This window comes from Bufo bufo, chromosome 2 (genome assembly GCF_905171765.1).
Source record: "Bufo bufo chromosome 2, aBufBuf1.1, whole genome shotgun sequence".
In the NCBI taxonomy this organism is placed as follows: domain Eukaryota; kingdom Metazoa; phylum Chordata; class Amphibia; order Anura; family Bufonidae; genus Bufo; species Bufo bufo.
The window spans coordinates 541077782-541099548 of NC_053390.1; the positions used below are offsets into that span (position 1 = coordinate 541077782).

The window sequence follows — 21767 nt, forward strand, 5'->3', positions numbered from 1 at the left end:
TTGGTGGGTGACAAATCCCACACCCCATATTTTCGGCCGATATGTAACAATATCGGCCGAAATGGATTAGGTACATTTTCGGCCGATATTTTCGGCTGCCGGAATTTCGGTGCACCCCTAATGGTCAATAATTCCAACGTGCGAAGGGAGCAGGCTGGGTGAAGACAGAAGTGATTTTATTGAACATGTTCTGGAATGAACAAACACATGACCTTCAGTATGGGGATACAGGAAATGTAGCAGTAAATCCTGTCCTCCTATATTAATACACATCTCTATATTCAATAATACATTGTCAATAACAGGTATAACTTTCCTATAAGATATTAAACCATTAACATGAGAGTTGCTCTTGGATTATTTAATCTGCATCACAGTAAACCAATAGTGCAGTATAATATCATAGAGTGACATCAGCTTCTATAGTAATCAGTCACTACATATTAGTACCATGTGAAACCTCATTGTACTTCACTAGCACTTGTGCATATTTGATATACTCACACTGCATCACCAGCAGCCTTAGCTGATTATAGGAATGTGTTTTACATCATTTTAGCCTATTTATGGCTCTGAATTTGTGTTCCCTTACCTGGAATGAACAAACACATGACCTTCAGTATGGGGATACAGGAAATGTAGCAGTAAATCCTGTCCTCCCATAAACCAAGATCTGCGTTATTCAGTTCCCCTTTGCTGTTTGTAGCTCTGCTATTCAAGCTTTCGCTCTGCTGCCATCTACTGGTGGTTAATAGCAATGTCATGAATTTAATATAATACAGTCATACTTGTGGATTGTTGAAGCTAGAAATTATATAGATATTAGTTTATTCTTATGGGGTGCCTATTTTTTTGACATCTTACACAGACATGAGGGGCGGGCATGAGGCTGACATGAGGGGCGGGCATGAGGCTGACATAGGGACCCAGTGCAGCAGAGACCATAGTCAGTTTATATAGTCGTTATATAGTGTTATATATTTTAATATGCACCTTGTGTTTTGTTATGCGCGTGAATCAGTCAGCCCCGCCCCAGGACCGCGGCTTTGCTCTAAGAGCCCGGACCTGCAGGAGTGCTGATCCGGGCTGTTTAACACTTTATATGCCCTTGGCATGTAAAGTGCTGACTCCCTCTGTCTCCCATCGGCACCCCGCAAATGCGATCGTGGAGTGCCGATGTGTGTGAAGGCTGGCAGGGTTCTGATGTAGGCCCCAGACAAGCCTTAGAATAGCAATAGCAAAATGCAATGCACTATAGGGATAACGCATTGCATTTTAAAAGCATTCAAATTACTGTCCGTTATAGTCCCCTTGTGGGACTATTAAGTGGTTAAAAAAAAAAAACACACATTTATTAAATTTAACAAATTACACTTTTTTTTTCCATTGAAAATACGCTTTTCAATGAAAATAATTGCAACAAAAAAAAATCTCCCCCATATGTTTGGTATTGCCACGTCCGCAACGACCCGGACTACATAAATTATCACCTATGGTGAACTCCGTGAAAAAAAAAAGACAGAATTGCTAATTTGTTTTTAGTTGCCACCGAAAAAACCTAATAACAAGTGATCAAAAAGCGCCATTTACTCCCAAATTATACTAATGAAAAATACGTCGTGCTGCGGAATTCAAGCCTTCACACAACTCTATAGAAAGAAAAATTTTAAAGTTATGGGTCTTGGGAAGCGGCAATAGAAAAAAAAAATATTTCTTTAAAAAAAAAAAAAAAAGTGGGTGGGGGGGTTTATTGCAAAAAAGCTGTAAAACGTAAAAAAAACTGTCTTTGGTATAACTGTAACCTTACTGACCCAGAGAATAAAGACATGTTCTTTATACCGAAAAATTAATGCCGTAAAATTTATAATATAAAAACGCAGTGGTAGTATTGCTGTTTTTTCCCATCTCCCTCCCAGAAAGAGTTAATAAAAGTTAATCAGAAAGTTGTGTACCCCAAAATGGCGCCGTTAAAAACTACAACTTGTCCCGCAAAAAAAAAGCCCTCATAAAGCTATATAGACGGAAAAATAAGTTATAGCTCTTGGAACGCGACGATAAGAGGAAGAAAAACGCTTCGTCAGCAAGGCCCACAACAGGCTGGTTACTAAGGGGTTAAAGCGAACCTGTCACCATGATTTTGCGCATAGAGCTGGGGACATGGGCTGCTAGATGGCCGCTAGCTCATCTGCAGTACCCAGGTCCCACAGCTCTCCGCGCTTTTATTGTGTTAAAAAACAGTTTTGAGTGATATGCAAATTACGTGATATGAGTCCTGTAGCCGGAGATGAGTCAAGCGTCAAGGAGCCCAGCACCGCCCCGCGTCCTCCGATTCTCCTCCTTGCCGGCTGACGTCACAGAGCTGGAGCGCCGAAATCTCGCGATGCGCGAGCTAGCGCATGCGCAGTGTCGGCATCATGTTCATTCCCTGTGCTGGCATCAGCACAGGGAACGAACTACGCATGCGCCAGCTCGCGCATCGCGAGATTTCGGCGCTCCAGCTCTGACGTCAGCCGGCAAGGAGGATATTCGGAGGACGCGGGGCGGTGCTGGGCTCCTTGACGCTTGACTCATCTCCGGCTACAGGACTCGTATCACGTAATTTGCATATCACTCAAAACAGTTTTTTAACACAATAAAAGCGCGGAGAGCTGTGGGACCTGGGTACTGCAGATGAGCTAGTGGCCATCTAGCAGCCCATGTCCCCAGCTCTATGCGCAAAATCATGGTGACAGGTTCGCTTTAAGTTCTCTCACTAGAGCAAGTTACTATGCCCCATGTAGCGTGCAGGAAACATGCTATATAACTTAGCATGTGGTCATAATAAGTACGTGTGACCGCTCACTCACTTGTATCCGGCAACCGTCTCTTCACGTGTGAGTCAGCTGAGATTACAGGCAGAGAACATACAAGAGGCTGCGCTATAACTTGCTGCCTGCAAATCAGTCACCATGTTCAATGTGTAGATTACAGGGGGGTTGACAGGTCTACTTGACTTCTTCAAATAACTGCCTTGTATTTTTTCTCTGCTTTTCCTACTAGAAAATAGTAAATAAATTGACAACTGGATGTTACCATTGGGGGGTGTCTCCTTGCACCGCCGGACGCTGTCCAGTCATTGCTGCTAGTGTCTGACTGTATAAGGACACCCTCTTTTGATAAAGACAACAGTAACACCCAGTTAGCATTTAAATTGACAACACCTTTGGGGCTAATCTGCTCATTTTTCAGTAGATATTTTTAACTTTTGGTGTATCTACAGACAATTTTTTTTATCACAGAAAGGCTAGTTTCACACTAGCGGCAGGCTGTTCTGGTGGGTGATCAGCCTGCCGAATCCGTGCTGCCGGAGGTCCTCTCCGGCCCCATTGACTATAATGGGGGTGTTTCGGAGGCAGCACGGCAAAGATGCTTGTTTACCGTGCTGCCTCAGGAACTCCGGCCCGCCCCATTATAGTCAATGGAGCCGGAATGGACCTCTGGCAGCACGGATCCGGCAGGCTGATCACCCGCCAGAACAGCCTGCCGCTAGTGTGAAACTAGCCTTACTGTGATAAAAAAAATTGGCTGTTCTCCCGCCAGAAGTCTGTCAGAGCAGTTCTATCTGTAGCCTTTTAACACTGAACTCCTTACAGCTCATACACATTTATTTTGTACACTTATAGGCCTCTGCGGCAACCATCTGCCCCTGTCATCGCAGGGGGCCCATGGAAAGACAGAGGGAGCTCCCTCCTTCTGAAAGCCTCTTAAATGCTGCATTGAGCACACCATCTAAGGGCTCAATCTGCTGGCATCTGCGTTTTCAGCTATGCCAGCGGATACAGCAAGGGGTCAGCCAGGACTCTACTGATCGAGCGCCATACTATTACGATGGTTTGTGGGTAGTCATTTTGTATGAACGTTCATTCCAGATAATCTGGCTGCGTAAACCCTTTAGGAAAGTACAGAGAAGGGCTACAGCTCAAGCTGTCAGAGTGCCTCTCTGATGGATTTACTGTAAAGCAGTGACCAACAGTCTGCAGATAAAGTAAAAGATATGAAGTAAAAACAGTTACAATTTTTTTATAAAGACTAAATGTCCAAAATGAGCAGAATGCATTGATAAAAAAATTGCCACCAAAGATGTCCATAGCTGTTAAAGGGGTTCTGCACTTTCATTTAACTGATGATCTATCCTCTGGATAGATCATCAGCTTCTGATCGATTAGCTGTTTGAGAAGGCAGCGGCGCTCCAGCAGCGCCGCGGCCTTCTCACTGTTTACTGCCGGCCCACTGACGTCACGACTAGTATCAACTAGCATGGGCGGGGCTAAGCTCCATTCAAGTGAACAGAGCTTAGCCCCGCCCACGCTAGTTGATGCTACTCGTGACGTCAGTGGGCCGGCGGTAAACAGTGAGAAGGCCGCGGCGCTGCTGCCTTCTCAAACAGCTGATCGGCGGAGGTGTCGGACCCCCGCAGATCAGAAGCTGATGATCTATCCAGAGGATAGATCATCAGTTAAATGAAAGAGCAGTTAAAGGGGTTCTGCACCATCAGTCCCACAGAATGGAGCAGTGATAAGAGTGGCGCACTACTACTGCACTCAGAGGGGACCTGGGGTTCCTGGTTCTCAGGATCACTGGTGGTCCTAGTTGTCAGTATTTATTACCTATCCTCGGAGTAGTTGGTAAATACTTTAATGAGTTTATTTTTATATTTGATATATTTTGTTTTGATCCTAAATTACTTTTTTCTCCACAATCTAGTGAGGTCTTGGCTTCCTCGATCATCTCCAGCACAAACCAAGCCCTAGCAACTCTTATGGACATATGGGATGGATTAGGTATCAAAGAAGAGATGCGTTTGCAGAGGATTGAAGAAGTGCGAAAGCACATGGAGGTGAATGGCTTTTACTGCCTTGCATTTTCTTATATTATGGGTGGCCTCTTGTCGTCTGGCATTCGGCTGATATCTGCGCCTCTAGCTTCTCAATCAACCTAATGTCAGTCATTATTGCAAGAGGTAATTGCATGGTATCCATTCAGAAGATAGAGCAACCTTGTAACATAAGGTCTAGATGAGCAGGAGCCACTTTTTGTAGAGATTCCCAACTCTGACTCATAGGGGAATGCCCTATGCCTGTGATTAGGGATGAGCAAATCGACTTCAGATAAAACATCCAAAGTCGATTCGCATAAAACTTTGTTTCAATACTGTACTGAGCGAGCGCTCCGTACAGTATTAGAATGTATTGGCTCTGATAAGCCGAGGTCATTACTGTGGTACCTCCGGAACCGAACCAGAGTTTGGGGAAATGGTTTTTTACAGTAGAAATCAATTTATGAAATTATTACGTGAAGTCTCACGAAGTAGTAGTAAATTCGGCTCAACTGAGCCAATACATTCTAATACTCTACGTAGCGCTCATCCCTACCTATGATGGCTAACCTCCGGCACTCCAGCTGTGGTAAAACTGCGACTCCCAAGATGCACACTTGCTTGGCTGTTCTCAGAACTCCACAGAAATGAATGGAGCATGCTAGGAGTTGTAGTTTCACCAGAGGTGGAGTGCCAGAGGTTAGCCATCACTGCCCTATGCAAAAGCCTGTCCACTACAGTAACTGGCTTCCTGGTCACATAAGTTGCTGTGTTATTTGGAGAGTGTTGGTCACATGACACAGCTGAGGATCAGAAGGAAGGTTATAACTCACAAATGGTCACTGGTAAGAAATCTCTTCACTACAGTTTACATCATGCACCTTTCTAAGCGCAGAGAATAGTGCTTCTTTAGCCAATGTTAAATTTTTATATATTTTTTTTTTTTTTTTTGCTTCGTAGGAATTGTTCAACAATATGATACATGAAGAACGGGAAATGAAAGATAGAATTGAAAAAAGTATTCAGTTCTGCCAAAAGCAGTTGAAAGCTCTCAGCCATGAGTTATCTTTTGAGGACTATAAGGTGAGCTCTTTGACCTGGACTGTAGTTTCCATACTGATGTCATAACTGCATAATTGAACAAAAATGGAACTGATCTCTAAGGCTCCATTCACACGTCCGCAAAATGTGTCCGCATCCTTTCCGAAATTTTGCGGAAAGGGTGCGGACCTATTCATTCTCTATGGGGACGGAATGTGCTGTCCGCATCCACATTCTTCGGATCCGCACTTCCGCATCCGTAAAAAAATAGAACATGTCCTATTCTTGTCCGCAATTGCGGACAAGAACAGGCATATTCTACTATGTCGGCAATGTGCGGTCCGCAAAATGCGGAACGCACATTGCCGCTTTCCGTGTTTTGCGGATCCGTGACTCCGTGTATCCGCAAAACACATTCCGGACGTGTGAATGGAGCCTAACTTTCAGCCCAGATGCTGCACGGGCTGTGCTGCTTCTCTTCATTGTTTCCCAGACACTGCTAGGCACTTTTAGTAGCAGCGGTGCCTGGTATTACAGCTTAGGGTGGGTTTGCTCCGTCCTAATCTAGGTCTATAGGGACATATAACAGTTCAGTTTTTTTCCGTTATTTGTGAAAGAAAAAAATAGTCCTGTTGATTTCTAGCGCTGGGTGGGTAGCTGTAGTGAGTTAAAATGCCAGGCAAACGGGCTGCGCCTGGTAAATAACGAGGGGGATGTGGCAGCTGCTGCATTACCACAACCCCTTCAAACAGCTAATATTAACCTTTTGCCTACCGCTACACTAATTTATGCATTGTGGCAGTAGGCTTTTATCTGTAACCCGATGTATAAAAACATCAGGTTACATCTAGATCTGCCACCGCCCGTGTTTGTGTGGGTTTCCGGTTTCCTCCCACACTCCAAAGACATACGGATACTTAGATTGTGAGCTCCATTGGGAACAGTGGGACGCTAATGTCTGTAAAGCGCTGCGGAAAATAACTTATATTATGCTATAAGTGCATAATATATTTTTTTGCATCCCTTTTGTATTAACCTTTTTCGAACAAAAAAAATAAATTGATAAAGGATAAATATTTTCCTAGTGAGGATCGAGGGAGCCAGATGGTATGTACTGCAACCTCAGTCCTCCTGAATGAATAGAGAAGGGGGTGTGTGTGTATATATATCTCACCAACCTTTAGATTTGAAGATTGGGTGCAAGCTCCAATAGGAAAAGCATCCCAGGATAATAAAAATAAAAAATAGAGCAGCACTCCGGTATAGTGAAAAAAGAAAACTGTTTATTCACCCAGTAGTGACGCGGCGTTTCGGCGCGCATATATATATATATATATATATATATATATATATATATATATATATATATATATATATATATATATATATATATATAGCAAGTGTTCAGCAACTGTGAACGGCACAACACTAATCTGTGATGGCGGGGGCCAGCGGCTGATGAAGCAATCCGGGCTTCAAAAAATAATATAAATCCAGGAAATCCACGGCACTTCCTTCAGTAAAAACGTAAGTGATACAACGTTTCGGTTCGCACACTGGAACCTTTTTCAAGCCGTGATCTGCTTGATGTGTATCCCACTCTCAACCTCATTGTTGTGGACAGTGATCAAGGTGTCCAAGAACACCATCCTCTCATCTGATTGGGTCATGGTGAACTTTACATCCTCATCTATGGAGTTGAAATATGAAAAAAAACTCTGCCAACTCTATCCTGCAAAGATACTTCTATTCTACTGTATTGGGGGAGGGGTGAGCAGGGCTAGACGCTGCGTTTGGGACAAGTGCAGTGTCGCCTTTGCTGCCCTCGGATACAGCTGGTGGGATTGAACAATCTCAACAGATGTTGATGACCCCAAAGGTAGAGCAATTATATCTGCACCTGATGCCTGTTTAATAATGATAGTTCAAATAGAGATGGTGTCTCCACTATCCGGAACTCCAGATGACGTTCACACTTTGGGAAGAACGTAGCTACCAGAGTGAAATGGTCAGAATTTTGACCTTTAGGCCTCATGCACACGACCGTTGTGTGCATCCGCGGCTGTTGTTCCATTTTCATTTTTTTTTTTTTTTTCGCTGACCCTTTGACTTTCAATGGGTCCGTGGAAAAGTCGGAAAATGCACCGTTTGGCTTCCGCGTCCGTGATCCGTTTTTCCAGTCCGTGAAAAAAATATGACCTGTCCTATTTTTTTCACGGACCCATTCAAGTCAATGGGTCCGTGAAAAATCACGGATGCACACAAGATAGTCATCCGTGTCCGTTTTTCCTATAATTTTCAATAGAAACTTGACTTCGTTTTTGTTTTGTTTTTCACTTTTCATGTCCGTGGATCCTCCAAAAATCAAGGAAGACCCACGGAAGAAAAAACGGTCACGGAAAAACGGAAATCCGTTTTGCGGACCGCAAAAAAATAACGGCCGTGTGCATGAGGCCTTAGAATGCAGGACCTTAGTCACGTGATGGTTGTCGTAGCAACTTGTACTAATATGCCTCACGTGACTTTAGGATCCCGATCACCTGACTTCCTAACTTCCGATCAGCTGACTTGCAGGTCACAGAAGACTGCCGTTACTAGGTTTGCACCACGCCAGACCCCCGTGTGCCGCTTGGATCCCGATCAGGTCACGAATGCTCAGTTATTTTTAATCAAGTTAATTATGCACATCACCTGGGCACTGTTGATTGTTGGAATTATATAAAATATGATTCACAGTCACTTTAACCAACACGGGCTCTTGGATACACATATCCAAGTCATTTAAATGTGTATTATGAATTTCACTTGCTTTTTAACCTCCTCAGGACCGCCGTACGCAGGATTGCGTCTTTGCGGCGGCCCTGCTCTTCTGGGTGGACGCGCCGGCGCGTCCTCTCGCGAGACGCGAGATTTCCTGTGAACGCACGCACACAGGCGCGCGCGCTCACAGGAACGGAAGGTAAGAGAGTTGATCTCCAGCCTGCCAGCGGCGATCGTTCGCTGGCAGGCTGGAGATGTGTTTTTTTTAACCCCTAACAGGTATATTAGACGCTGTTTTGATAACAGCGTCTAATATACCTGCTACCTGGTCCTCTGGTGGTCCCCTTTGTTTGGATCGACCACCAGAGGACACAGGTAGCTCAGTAAAGTCCCACCAAGCACCACTACACTACACTACACCCCCCCCCCCCCGTCACTTATTAACCCCTTATTAGCCCCTGATCACCCCTTATAGACTCCCTGATCACCCCCCTGTCATTGATTACACCCCTGTCATTGATCAACCCCCTGTAAAGCTCCATTCAGATGTCCGCATGATTTTTACGGATCCACTGATGGATGGATCGGATCCGCAAAACGCATACGGGCGTCTGAATGAAGCCTTACAGGGGCGTGATCAATGACTGTGGTGATCACCCCATATAGACTCCCTGATCACACCCCTGTCATTGATTACCCCCCTGTCATTGATCAACCCCCTGTAAAGCTCCATTCAGATGTCCGCATGATTTTTACGGATCCACTGATAGATGGATCGGATCCGCAAAACGCATCCGGACGTCTGAATGAAGCCTTACAGGGGCATGATCAATGACTGTGGTGATCACCCCATATAGACTCCCTGATCACCCCCCTGTAAAGCTCCATTCAGATGTCCGCATGATTTTTACGGATGCACTGATAGATGGATCGGATCCGCAAAATGCATCCGGACGTCTGAATGAAGCCTTACAGGGGCATGATCAATGACTGTGGTGATCACCCCATATAGACTCCCTGATCACCCCCGTCATTGATTACCCCCCTGTAAAGCTCCATTCAGATGTCCGCATGATTTTTACGGATGCACTGATAGATGGATCGGATCCGCAAAACGCATCCGGACGTCTGAATGAAGCCTTACAGGGGCATGATCAATGACTGTGGTGATCACCCCATATAGACTCCCTGATCACCCCCCTGTCATTGATTACCCCCCTGTCATTGATTACCCCCCTGTAAAGCTCCATTCAGACGTCCGCATGATTTTTACGGATCCACTGATAGATGGATCGGATCCGCAAAACGCATCCGGACGTCTGAATGAAGCCTTACACGGGCGTGATCAATGACTGTGGTTATCACCCCATATAGACTCCCTGATCACCCCCCTGTCATTGATCAACCCCCTGTCATTGATCACCCCCCCTGTCATTGATCACCCCCCTGTCATTGATCACCCCCCTGTAAGGCTCCATTCAGACATTTTTTTGGCCCAAGTTAGCAGAATTTTTATTTATTTTTCTTACAAAGTCTCATATTCCACTAACTTGTGTCAAAAAATAAAATCTCACATGAACTCACCATACCCCTCACGGAATCCAAATGCGTAAAATTTTTTAGACATGTATATTCCAGACTTCTTCTCACGCTTTAGGGCCCCTAGAATGCCAGGGCAGTATAAATACCCCACATGTGACCCCATTTCGGAAAGAAGACACCCCCAGGTATTCCGTGAGGGGCATATTGAGTCCATGAAAGATTGAAATTTTTGTCCCAAGTTAGCGGAACGGGAGACTTTGTGAGAAAAAAATAAAAAATATCAATTTCCGCTAACTTGTGCCAAAAAAAAAAAATTTCTATGAACTCGCCATGCCCCTCATTGAATACCTTGGGGTGTCTTCTTTCCAAAATGGGGTCACATGTGGGGTATTTATACTGCCCTGGCATTCTAGGGGCCCCAAAGCGTGAGAAGAAGTCTGGTATCCAAATGTCTAAAAATGCCCTCCTAAAAGGAATTTGGGCACCTTTGCGCATCTAGGCTGCAAAAAAGTGTCACACATCTGGTATCGCCGTACTCAGGAGAAGTTGGGGAATGTGTTTTGGGGTGTCATTTTACATATACCCATGCTGGGTGAGAGAAATATCTTGGTCAAATGCCAACTTTGTATAAAAAAATGGGAAAAGTTGTCTTTTGCCAAGATATTTCTCTCACCCAGCAAGGGTATATGTAAAATGACACCCCAAAACACATTCCCCAACTTCTCCTGAATACGACGATACCACATGTGTGACACTTTTTTGCAGCCTAGGTGGGCAAAGGGGCCCATATTCCAAAGAGCACCTTTAGGATTTCACAGGTCATTTACCTACTTACCACACATTAGGGCCCCTGGAAAATGCCAGGGCAGTATAACTACCACACAAGTGACCCCATTTTGGAAAGAAGACACCCCAAGGTATTCCGTGAGGGGCATGGCGAGTTCCTAGAATTTTTAATTTTTTGTCACAAGTTAGTGGAAAATGCTGATTTTTATTTTTTTTTATTTTTATTTTTTTTATACAAAGTCTCATATTCCACTAACTTGTGACAAAAAATAAAAACTTCCATGAACTCACTATGCCCATCAGCGAATACCTTGGGGTCTCTTCTTTCCAAAATGGGGTCACTTGTGGGGTAGTTATACTGCCCTGGCATTCTAGGGGCCCAAATGTGTGGTAAGGAGTTTGAAATCAAATTCTGTAAAAAATGACCTGTGAAATCCGAAAGGTGCTCTTTGGAATATGGGCCCCTTTGCCCACCTAGGCTGCAAAAAAGTGTCACACATCTGGTATTGCCGTACTCAGGAGAAGGTGGGGAATGTGTTTTGGGGTGTCATTTTACATATACCCATGCTGGGTGAGAGAAATATCTTGGCAAATGACAACTTTTCCCATTTTTTTATACAAAGTTGGCATTTGACCAAGATATTTATCTCACCCAGCATGGGTATATGTAAAAAGACACCCCAAAACACATTCCTCAACTTCTCCTGAGTACGGGGATACCAGATGTGTGACACTTTTTTGCAGCCTAGGTGGGCAAAGGGGCCCATATTCCAAAGAGCACCTTTCGGATTTCACAGGTCATTTTTTACTGAATTTGATTTCAAACTCCTTACCACACATTTGAGCCCCTAGAATGCCAGGGCAGTATAACTACCCCACAAGTGACCCCATTTTGGAAAGAAGAGACCCCAAGGTATTCGCTGATGGGCATAGTGAGTTCATAGAACTTTTTATTTTTTGTCACAAGTTAGTGGAATATGAGACTTTGTAAGAAAAAAAAAAAAAAAAAAAATCATCATTTTCCGCTAACTTGTGACAAAAAATAAAAAGTTCTATGAACTCACTATGCCCATCAGCGAATACCTTAGGGTGTGTACTTTCAGAAATGGGGTCATTTGTGGGGTGTTTGTACTGTCTGGGCATTGTAGAACCTCAGGAAACATGACAGGTGCTCAGAAAGTCAGAGCTGCTTCAAAAAGCGGAAATTCACATTTTTGTACCATAGTTTGTAAACGCTATAACTTTTACCCAAACCATTTTTTTTCTACCCAAACATTTTTTTTTTATCAAAGACATGTAGAACTATAAATTTAGAGCAAAATTTCTATATGGATGTCGTTTTTTTTGCAAAATTTTACAACTGAAAGTGAAAAATGTCATTTTTTTGCAAAAAAATCGTTAAATTTCGATTAATAACAAAAAAAGTAAAAATGTCAGCAGCAATGAAATACCACCAAATGAAAGCTCTATTAGTGAGAAGAAAAGGAGGTAAAATTCATTTGGGTGGTAAGTTGCATGACCGAGCAATAAACGGTGAAAGTAGTGTAGGTCAGAAGTGTAAAAAGTGGCCTGGTCTTTCAGGGTGTTTAAGCACTGGGGGCTGAGGTGGTTAATCATGTATTTTTGAATCATGACATGTACTTTAATGAATTGTTATTTATTGCACTTAATTATGTTACTGATTGATATGAAACATGCTATAAATATGTTATGTGCACTCCCCTTTCGCATCACTGCTTGAAAAAGTTCCATTGTGCATAGGGATCGACCAATATAGATTTTTTAGGGCCGATACCGATAATTTGTGAACTTTCAGGCCGATAGCCGATAATTTATACCGATATTCTGGGTATTTTTATTTTTGAGGGAAAAAAAAATTTCCTACACAAATCTGCAGAAAATTCATTTTTATTGTTAACGTGTATTTTTTATTTTTTTTGTAAATCTTTTTCATTTATACTTAATATTTTGTGTTTTTTTTGTTGTTTTTTTTTTTTTACTAACTTTTAGCCCCCTTAGGGACTAGAACCCTTGTCCTATTCACCCTGATAGATCTCTCTGATAGATCTCTATCAGGGTGAATAGGAGCTCACACTGTCCCTGCTGCTCTGTGCTTTGTGCACCCAGCAGCATGGAGCTGAACATGGCAGCCAGGGCTTCAATAGCATCCTGGCTGCCATGGTAACCGATCAGAGCCCCAGGATTACACTGCTGGGGCTCCGATCGGAGGAGCAGGGGAGAGGGGACCAATGATTAATACTGGGGGGGGGGGGGGCTTGGGTGGGGGGCGCACTGCGCCACCAATGATTAATACTGGGGGGCTTGGGGGGGGGGGGGCGCACTGCGCCATCAGTGAAGATAAGTCTCTCAATCATTCATATACAGGAGGCGGGAGCTGGCTGCAGAATCACATAGCCGGCTCCCGACCTCTATGAGCGGTAGCTGCGATCCGCGGCACCTAAGGGGTTAACTACCGCGGACCGCAGCTACCGCTCATAGAGGTCGGGAGCCGGCTATGTGATTCTGCAGCCAGCTCCCGCCTCCTGTATATGAATTGATGAAAGACTTATCTTCATTGGTGGAGCGGTGGCCACAGCCCCTCCCCTCCTCATCTTCTCTCCTCTCATTGGCGGCAGCAGCAGCACAGGGGGAGGAGACACTGCTTCCTTCTCCCCTGTGCTGCTGAGGGAACACGGAGAGCGCTGTCAGCAGCGTGATCTGTGTTCCAAATACGTTATCGGTATATCGGCAAAATAGATGCCGATACCGATAACTGTCAAAATCCTCAATATCGGCCGATAATATCGGTAAAACCGATAATCTGTCGATCCCTAATTGTGCGAACCGAAACGTTGTGTCTCTGGTGAATATATATATATATATATATATATATATATATATATATATATATATATATATAATATTGCTCAAAAAAATAAAGGGAACACAAAAATAACACATCGTAGATCTGAATTAATTAAATATTCTTCTGAAATACTTTGTTCTTTACATAGTGGAATGTGCTGACAACAAAATCACACAAAAATTAAAAATGGAAATCAAATTTTTCAACCCATGGAGGTCTGGATTTGGAGTCACACTCAAAATTAAAGTGGAAAAACACTACCGGCTGATCCAACTTTGATGTAATGTCCTTTAAAACAAGTCAAAATGAGGCTCAGTAGTGTGTGTGTGGCCTCCACGTTCCTGTATGACCTCCCTACAACGCCTGTGCATGCTCCTGATGAGGTGGCGGACGGTCTCCTGAGGGATCTCCTCCCAGACCTGGACTAAAGCATCTGCCAACTCCTGGACAGTCTGTGGTGCAACGTGACGTTGGTGGATAGAGCGAGACATGATGTCCCAGATGTGCTCAATTGGATTCAGGTCTGGGGAACGGGCGGGCCAGTCCATAGCATCAATGCCTTCGTCTTGCACGAACTGCTGACACACTTCATCCACATGAGGTCTTGGATTAGGAGGAACCCAGGGCCAACCGCACCAGCATATGGTCTCACAAGGGGTCTGAGGATCTCATCTCGGTACCTAATAGCAGTCAGGCTACCTCTGGCGAGCACATGGAGGGCTGTGCGGCCTTCCAAAGAAATGCCACCCCACACCATTACTGACCCAATGCCAAACCGGTCATGCTGGAGGATGTTGCAGGCAGCAGAACGTTCTCCACGGCGTCTTCAGACTCTGTCACGTCTGTCACATGTGCTCAGTGTGAACCTGCTTTCATCTGTGAAGAGCACAGGGCGCCAATGGCGAATTTGCCAATCTTGGTGTTCTCAGGCAAATGCCAAACGTTCTGCACGGTGTTGGGCTGTAAGCACAACCCCCACCTGTGGACATTGGGCCCTCATATCACCCTCATGGAGTCTGTTTCTGACCGTTTGAGCAGACACATGCACATTTGTGGCCTGCTGGAGGTCCTTTTGCAGGGCTCTGGTAGTGCTCCTCCTGTTCCTCCTTGCACAAAGGCGGAGGTAGCGGTCCTGCTGCTGGGTTGTTGCCCTCCTACGGCCTCCTCCACGTCTCCTGATGTACTGGCCTGTCTCCTGGTAGCGCCTCCATGCTCTGGACACTACGCTGACAGACACAGCAAACCTTCTTGCCACAGCTCGCATTGATGTGCCATCCTGGATAAGCTGCACTACCTGAGCCACTTGTGTGGGTTGTAGACTCCGTCTCATGCTACCACTAGAGTGAAAGCACTGCCAGCATTCAAGTGACCAAAACATCAGCCAGGAAGCATAGGAACTGAGAAGTGGTCTGTGATCACCACCTGCAGAACCACTTCTTTATTGGGGGTGTCTTGCTAATTGCCTATAATTTCCACCTGTTGTCTATCCCATTTGCACAACAGCATGTGAAATTGATTGTCACTCAGTGTTGCTTCCTAAGTGGACAGTTTGATTTCACAGAAGTGTGATTGACTTGGAGTTACATTGTGTTGTTTAAGTGTTCCCTTTATTTTTTTGAGCAGTGTGTGTATGTATGTATGTATGTGTGTGTATATATATATATATATATATATATATATATAAACACTTTTTAGGAATGATTAGATTTGCTTTACTCATAAACTCCAATGCATTAGAGTTTGAGTAAAGCAATCTAATCATTATTAAAGTGTTTAAAAAAAAATATATAAAAAAAAAGCTTTTAAAAATATTAACAATATAAAAATTGAAATCACCACCTTTCCCCAAAATTAAAATGGTAATTCATTATTTAAAAAATAAACATCAAGGGTATCTCTGTATGTGAAAACGCCTGTACTATTAAAATATAAAAATATTTATCCCATATGGCAAACGGCAAAATTATCAGGGTGCCCCCATTCTTGTGATCAGTGGGAGCCACGCCAGGTGAACCACTGCCGATGTGACACGTATCCCCTTTTCTGTGGCTAGGGGATAAGGGTCTGTCATGAGACAATCTCTTTAGCATACTCCACACCCATCAATATTAGTCAATGGCTCTTTCCCTGTATGCCGGTGACTGCTGTAAATATCTGTTGCTAAGACGCCTCTGGGACTCTGGCTTCTCATAAAAGATTATAATTGTCAGTATATCTTAAAGGGGTTGTACAGTTTGTCTTAACTATCTATCCTCTGGATAGATCATCAGCATCTGATCGGCAGGGGTCCAACACCCAGGCCCCCCGCCGATCTCACTGTTTACCGCTGGCCCAGTGACGTCCCGACTAGTATCAACTGGGCGGGACTAAGCTCCATTCAAGTGAACGGAGCTTAGCCGCGCCCAGGCCAGTTGATGCTAGTCGTGACATCACTGGGCCAGTGGTAAATAGTGAGAAGGGAGCGCCGCTGCCTTCTCAAACAGCTGATCGGCGGGGGTCCCGTGTGCAGAACCCCTTTAAGTAATGTTTTACATGTCCTTACATAACTATAACCTACAACTATTAGATACAACTGTGTGATGAGAAGAGAGGCATTTGAAGCTCTGTATTAGGCCTCATTCACATGACAGTAAGCCATCTGTGCCAGTATTGTGGACCCTCAAAATATATAGGCACCAGCCGTGTGAATTCCGTATCACTGATGTGGACCCTTTGGCTTGAATGCATCTGCAAGATACGGAGCAGAGGCACAAGTCAGAAGCTCTTCCGTGGGCTTTGGGGTCTGTGACTCCGCACTGCAAAAGATAGAACATATCCGATCTCTTTCTGTATATTGCGGACCCATTCAAGTCTGTGCCACAATACGGGATTCACATGCCGGTGCTCATGCATTGCGGACCGCTATTTATGATCTGCAGCCCGGATGGCGTATGTTCATGTGAATGAGGCCTTAGAAGAACAGAGCTCTGACCCCTATAGATATATGAATAAAAAAAAATAGAATTTCAATTTTTTTCAGATTAAAATGTTCCCATCTCACGATTTCTTTTAATGCATGTGGTAATGCTCCTCTCGTGTAACTTTACAGGTGGATGAAAATTTGACTATCCTTCAGATTGAGAAGGACTTGAGAGTAAGATTAGACATTCTCACAAAACAGAAGAATGAACGACTGGAAGAACTAAGGATACTACAGCAAAAAGACCAAGAGCTTTGTTCTGATCTCTGTGTTACTCCATATTATATTCCAACTGGAAGCATCCCCAGTCTTGTACAGATAGAAGAACTCAAGGAGCACATCAAAGTGCAAGCAGAAGAAAAGGTAAGCAGGGCAGAATGAGCGGGTGACACCATTAATGGATTTAATGAAAAACCAAATGTATTCTACACATTTACTGAAGCACTAATCTTCTAACACATTCATCTCAACCTTTTCTGATGCTGTGACCAGCCTTTGAGGTGATTTCAACAGATTCACAGCTCTTCTACTGAAGAAGTCTTGTCACTTCTGGTGGTTGAGCCTATTTTCTCCAAACGGACAGTGATGATCGAATACCTGAGGTCACATGCCTGTTGCCCTGTTTAGTCCATTTGGGTAGACCTTGGGAAGCATTACTATGGATTTATCTGTGGACTATACTACTTCTATCTTCTGCACTACCCTGGTATAAAAAAAGTCTTCAGCAAAAACCTCCTCGTAGTCACAACCTGTGAATTCAGCTTTAGGCTACATGCATACGACTGTATGTGTTTTGCGATCTGCAAATTGCGGATCCGCAAAAAAAAAATCGGATGACCGCTGTATGCCATACGTTTTTTATTTTTTTGCGGCTCTATTGTAAGAATGTTTGAAACGGACAAGAATAGGACATGTTCTATATTTTTTTTTTTTTGCGGAGCTACGGAACGGACATACTGATGCGGACAGCACACTGTGTGCTGTCCGCATTTTTTGCAGACCCATTGAAATGAATGGGTCCACATCGTATTCGCAAAAAAAAAAAACGGAACTCGCAAACAACGTTCGTGTGCATGTAGCCTTAGGGGCAACTGATTGGTATTGCATGCTGGTATTTAGTCTATGGATCTTTAAGTACACCCAGATCTTTTCCCTGTGTACATAAGAATACTAGCTAAATCATTGACCCTCCAACAACTAAGGGTACTTTCACACTTGCGGCAGAGGATTCCAGCAGGCAGTTCCGTCACCGGAACTGCATGCCGGATCCGGCAATCCGGACGCAAACTGATGCATTTGTCAGACTGATCCGGATGCGGATTCGTCTGACAAATGCATTGCAATACCGGGTCCGTCTTTCCCGTTGTCATCCGGGAAAACGGATCCGTTTATTTTTTTCCACAGATTTAAAGGTCTGCGCGGACCGGAAGGACGGATCCGTCAATGTGGGAGTTTTAATGCCGGATCCGGCACTAATACATTTCAATGGAAGTGAATGCCGGATCCGGCATTCCGGCAAGTGTTCAGGATTTTTGGCCGGAGAGAAAACTGCAGCATGCTGCGGTATTTTCTCCGGCCAAAAAACGTAAGAGGGACTGAACTGAAGACATCCTGATGCATACTGAACAGATTGCTCTCCATTCAGAATGCATTAGGATAAAACTGATCAGTGTTTTTCCGGTATTGAGCCCCTGTGACAGAACTCAATACCGGAAAAGAATAACGCTAGTGTGAAAGTATACTTAGGCTGGACTTTAGGGACATCGTCTAGGGGTTGTAATATGTGCTGTTCCTGAAACTACCATTTTGGCAAATTCAAAACTGGTCTTGACCATTATTGCATGTTTGTTTTTATTTTTTTTCTGGGGGGCAGGCTGCAGGCGCACACATTTTTCTTTAACATGGCAATGTTATGTCAAGATTTAAAAAAATAAAATTTCTTTTTCTTTTTTTTTCTTTTTTTCTTTTTTTAAAAATTTTTTATACAAGACCCCAAAACTCCACCACCTCTTTCCCCACAAAACTAAAGAAGGTACACTGGTGTTTGATTGAGACTTACTTTAATTTTTATTCTAAATTTGCTTCCTAAATAGTTTTTCCTGGTTGAGCAATCCCAGTTGATCATGATGTATTCTGCTGTATTTTGTGTGAAACCAGCTGCAAATGTCCAGAGAGAATCTGTCTGTAACCCAGATACTCCCTAATACTTCTTACCGTATTCCTAATAGTGCTTTTGAAAATGGGATTTCTAAACCAGACAACCCCTTTTAACCTGCAGCTTATATTTTCATTTTACTTGATAGAGAAAGCGTCTTCAGGTCTTTTCCACGCTGAGAGCTGAAATCCGCCAGTGTTTAGGTGAAATGGGGCGGCAGGCTGAAAATTCTCTAGAGCAAGAGGCCATTTGTGAGGATGAAGATGTATTTTTCCTTACACCGGAAAATATCAAAGCGCTTGCGGTTCTAAAAGCACAGGTTTGGGTTTTTTGGTGTGTTTTTCTTTTTGCATGTTTCTGGTCATTAGTGATATTGTTAACTATATAGTATTTCTATACTAGGTTCAGCACTTAAAAGGGATATCCCATGATTATTGTAAAAAATGAAAACCAGACATCATATAGCACATGACAATCTTTCTATGGGTCTATTCACACATCCGTATGTGTTTTGCGTATCCGCAAAACACGGACACCGGCAATGTGCGTTCCTCATTTTGCAAACCTCACATCGCCGGCACTTAATAGAAAATGCCTAATCTTGTCCGCAATTGCGAACAAGAATAGGACATATTCTATTTTTATGCGGGAAAGGAAGTGTGGATCCGCATTTCCGGATCCGGACAGTACATTGTGCGGCCCCATAGCAATGAATGGGTCCGCAATTCCATTCCGCAAAATGCAGAACAGAATTGCGGACGTGTGAATGGAGCCTAACAAAGCTAGAACCAGCCCTGTACCTCACATGGATTCAGAGATCTCACTGCTCTGCTAGATTTATATCAAGCTGACAGCTCAAGGGGGGAGGGGGGGGGGGGGGGGTGCAGCTAAGGGGGCGTGTCCATGCTCTCCCTATCACAGCTCAGGCAGTTGAAAGATGAAACTGAGCATGTGCGGCCTTCTCGGTGAGCAGGACAAAGAAATAAGAATGAACAGAAGCAGGTGGTGATATACTGATACATATTTTTGAATAACTCGTGGGACAACACCTTTAAAATATATTGAATTGGTCAGTGCACCAGATTTAAAAATATTACCTGTACTAATAGTGAGAGTGGATTTTAGATGACAGATTTGCTTTAACCCCTTCAACCCCGGGCCTGTTTTCACCTTCCTGCCCAGGCCATTTTTTGCAAATTTGACATGTCACTTTGTGGTGATAACTTTAAAATGCTTTTACTTATACAGGCCATTCTGAGATTGTTTTTGTTTTCTCGTCACATATCGTACTTCATGACAGTGGTAAAAACATTTTTATTCATTAAAAAAAAATACAAAATTTACCAAAAGTTTTAAAAAATTTGCAAGTTTCCAAATTTCAATTTCTCTACTTTTATAATAGATAGTAAGTAATACCTTCAAAAATAGTAATTACTTTACATTCCCCATATGTCTACTTCATGTTTTGGATCATTTAGAAAATTACATTTTATTTTTTGAGGACGTTAGAAGGATTAGAAATTTGGAAGCAGATCTTGAAATTTTTCAGAAAATTTCCAAAACCCACTTTTTAAGGACCAGTTCAGGTCTGAAGTCACTTTGTGAGGCTTACATAATAAAAACCTCCCAAAAATGACCCCATTTAGAAATGACACCCCTCAAGGTATACAAAACTGATTTTATAAACTGTTAACCCTTTAGATGTTCCACAAGAATTAATGGAAAATGGAGGTGAAATTTCTGAATTTCACTTTTTTTGGTAGATTTTACATTTTAATCCATTGTTTCCAGTAGCAAAGCAAGGGTTAACAGCCAAATAAAACTCTATTTATTACCATGATTCTGCGGTTTAGAGAAACACTCCACGTGTGATCATAAACTGCTGTACGGACACACGGCGCAGTAGGAAAGGACCGCCATATGGTTTTTGGAAGGCAAATTTAGCTGAACTGATTTTTAGATGCCATGTCCCATTTGAAGCACCCCTACAGTAGAAACTCAAAAAAGTGACCACATTGTGGAAACTACGGGATAAGGTGCCAGTTTTATTGGTACTATTTTGGGGTACATATGATTTTTAATTGCTCTATATTACGTTTTTCTTGCCCATATTCATTGGGGGACACAGGAACCGTGGGTATAGCTATGTCCTCTACGAGGCGTTGACACTAGATAAAGCTGTTAGCTCCTCCCCTGGCAGCTATACCACCTCCAGCCTGGAGAGAGAGCTTCAGGTTTTTTTCTAGTGTCAATAGGAGGCAAGACCTCCCTGCTCTGCAGGGAAGCTCCTGAAGTTTTTTAATTTTTTTTTTAGTTTTATTTTTTTTTTTTCCTTCCTTTTTCAGATGGGAAAACAGTGGACGCCTCGCCTCCCTGTTCTCCTGGGGTTGAGTTGCGCCAGTTCCGGTCACCCGCACTGCTGCCTCCCCCACAGAAGACCAGGGGGACCAGGGCAGCCTTGCTCCCCTGCATCCCGCCAGCCAAGGGGTCACCTAGGTCTGCCAAAGAGAAGACCCTCCCGCCATACCAGACTCCTGCCACTCCAGTGCCAGCTGCTGAGGAGGTGACCCTGCTGGAGAAGGTGACCTTATAGGCCCACTTAGGGAGGGTGAAGAGGATGAAGATGACGTGAGTACACGGGACTAGGTAAGTATGAAGCCCTCTCCCCCCCCCTCCCTCCCTCCCTCTTTGAAGATCTGGGTCGCCCTAATGACATATCAAGGGTTAATGGTCAGGGGACTTTATTTAACTAAGAAACTAGACCCCTAAGAAGAGAAGGGGTTAATCCGGCGAGTATTCTAAT

General features: G+C 43.7%; 1 protein-coding gene across 3 annotated transcripts in view; it reads left to right on the top strand.

Moving 5' to 3' along the window:
* Positions 1-21767, top strand: part of LOC120991673 (protein regulator of cytokinesis 1-like) — a 73502-nt gene that overhangs the window by 12686 nt on the left and 39049 nt on the right. For all 3 annotated transcript variants that reach the window (XR_005776756.1, XM_040420472.1, XM_040420473.1), the window contains exons 2-5: positions 4744-4876; positions 5816-5938; positions 16939-17172; positions 19113-19283. Coding sequence is in view for 2 of the 3 variants with exons in the window: in XM_040420472.1 (XP_040276406.1) it covers positions 4744-4876; positions 5816-5938; positions 16939-17172; positions 19113-19283 (661 nt within the window). In the remaining variant the exon portion in view is untranslated. The remainder of the gene's footprint in view (positions 1-4743; positions 4877-5815; positions 5939-16938; positions 17173-19112; positions 19284-21767) is intronic.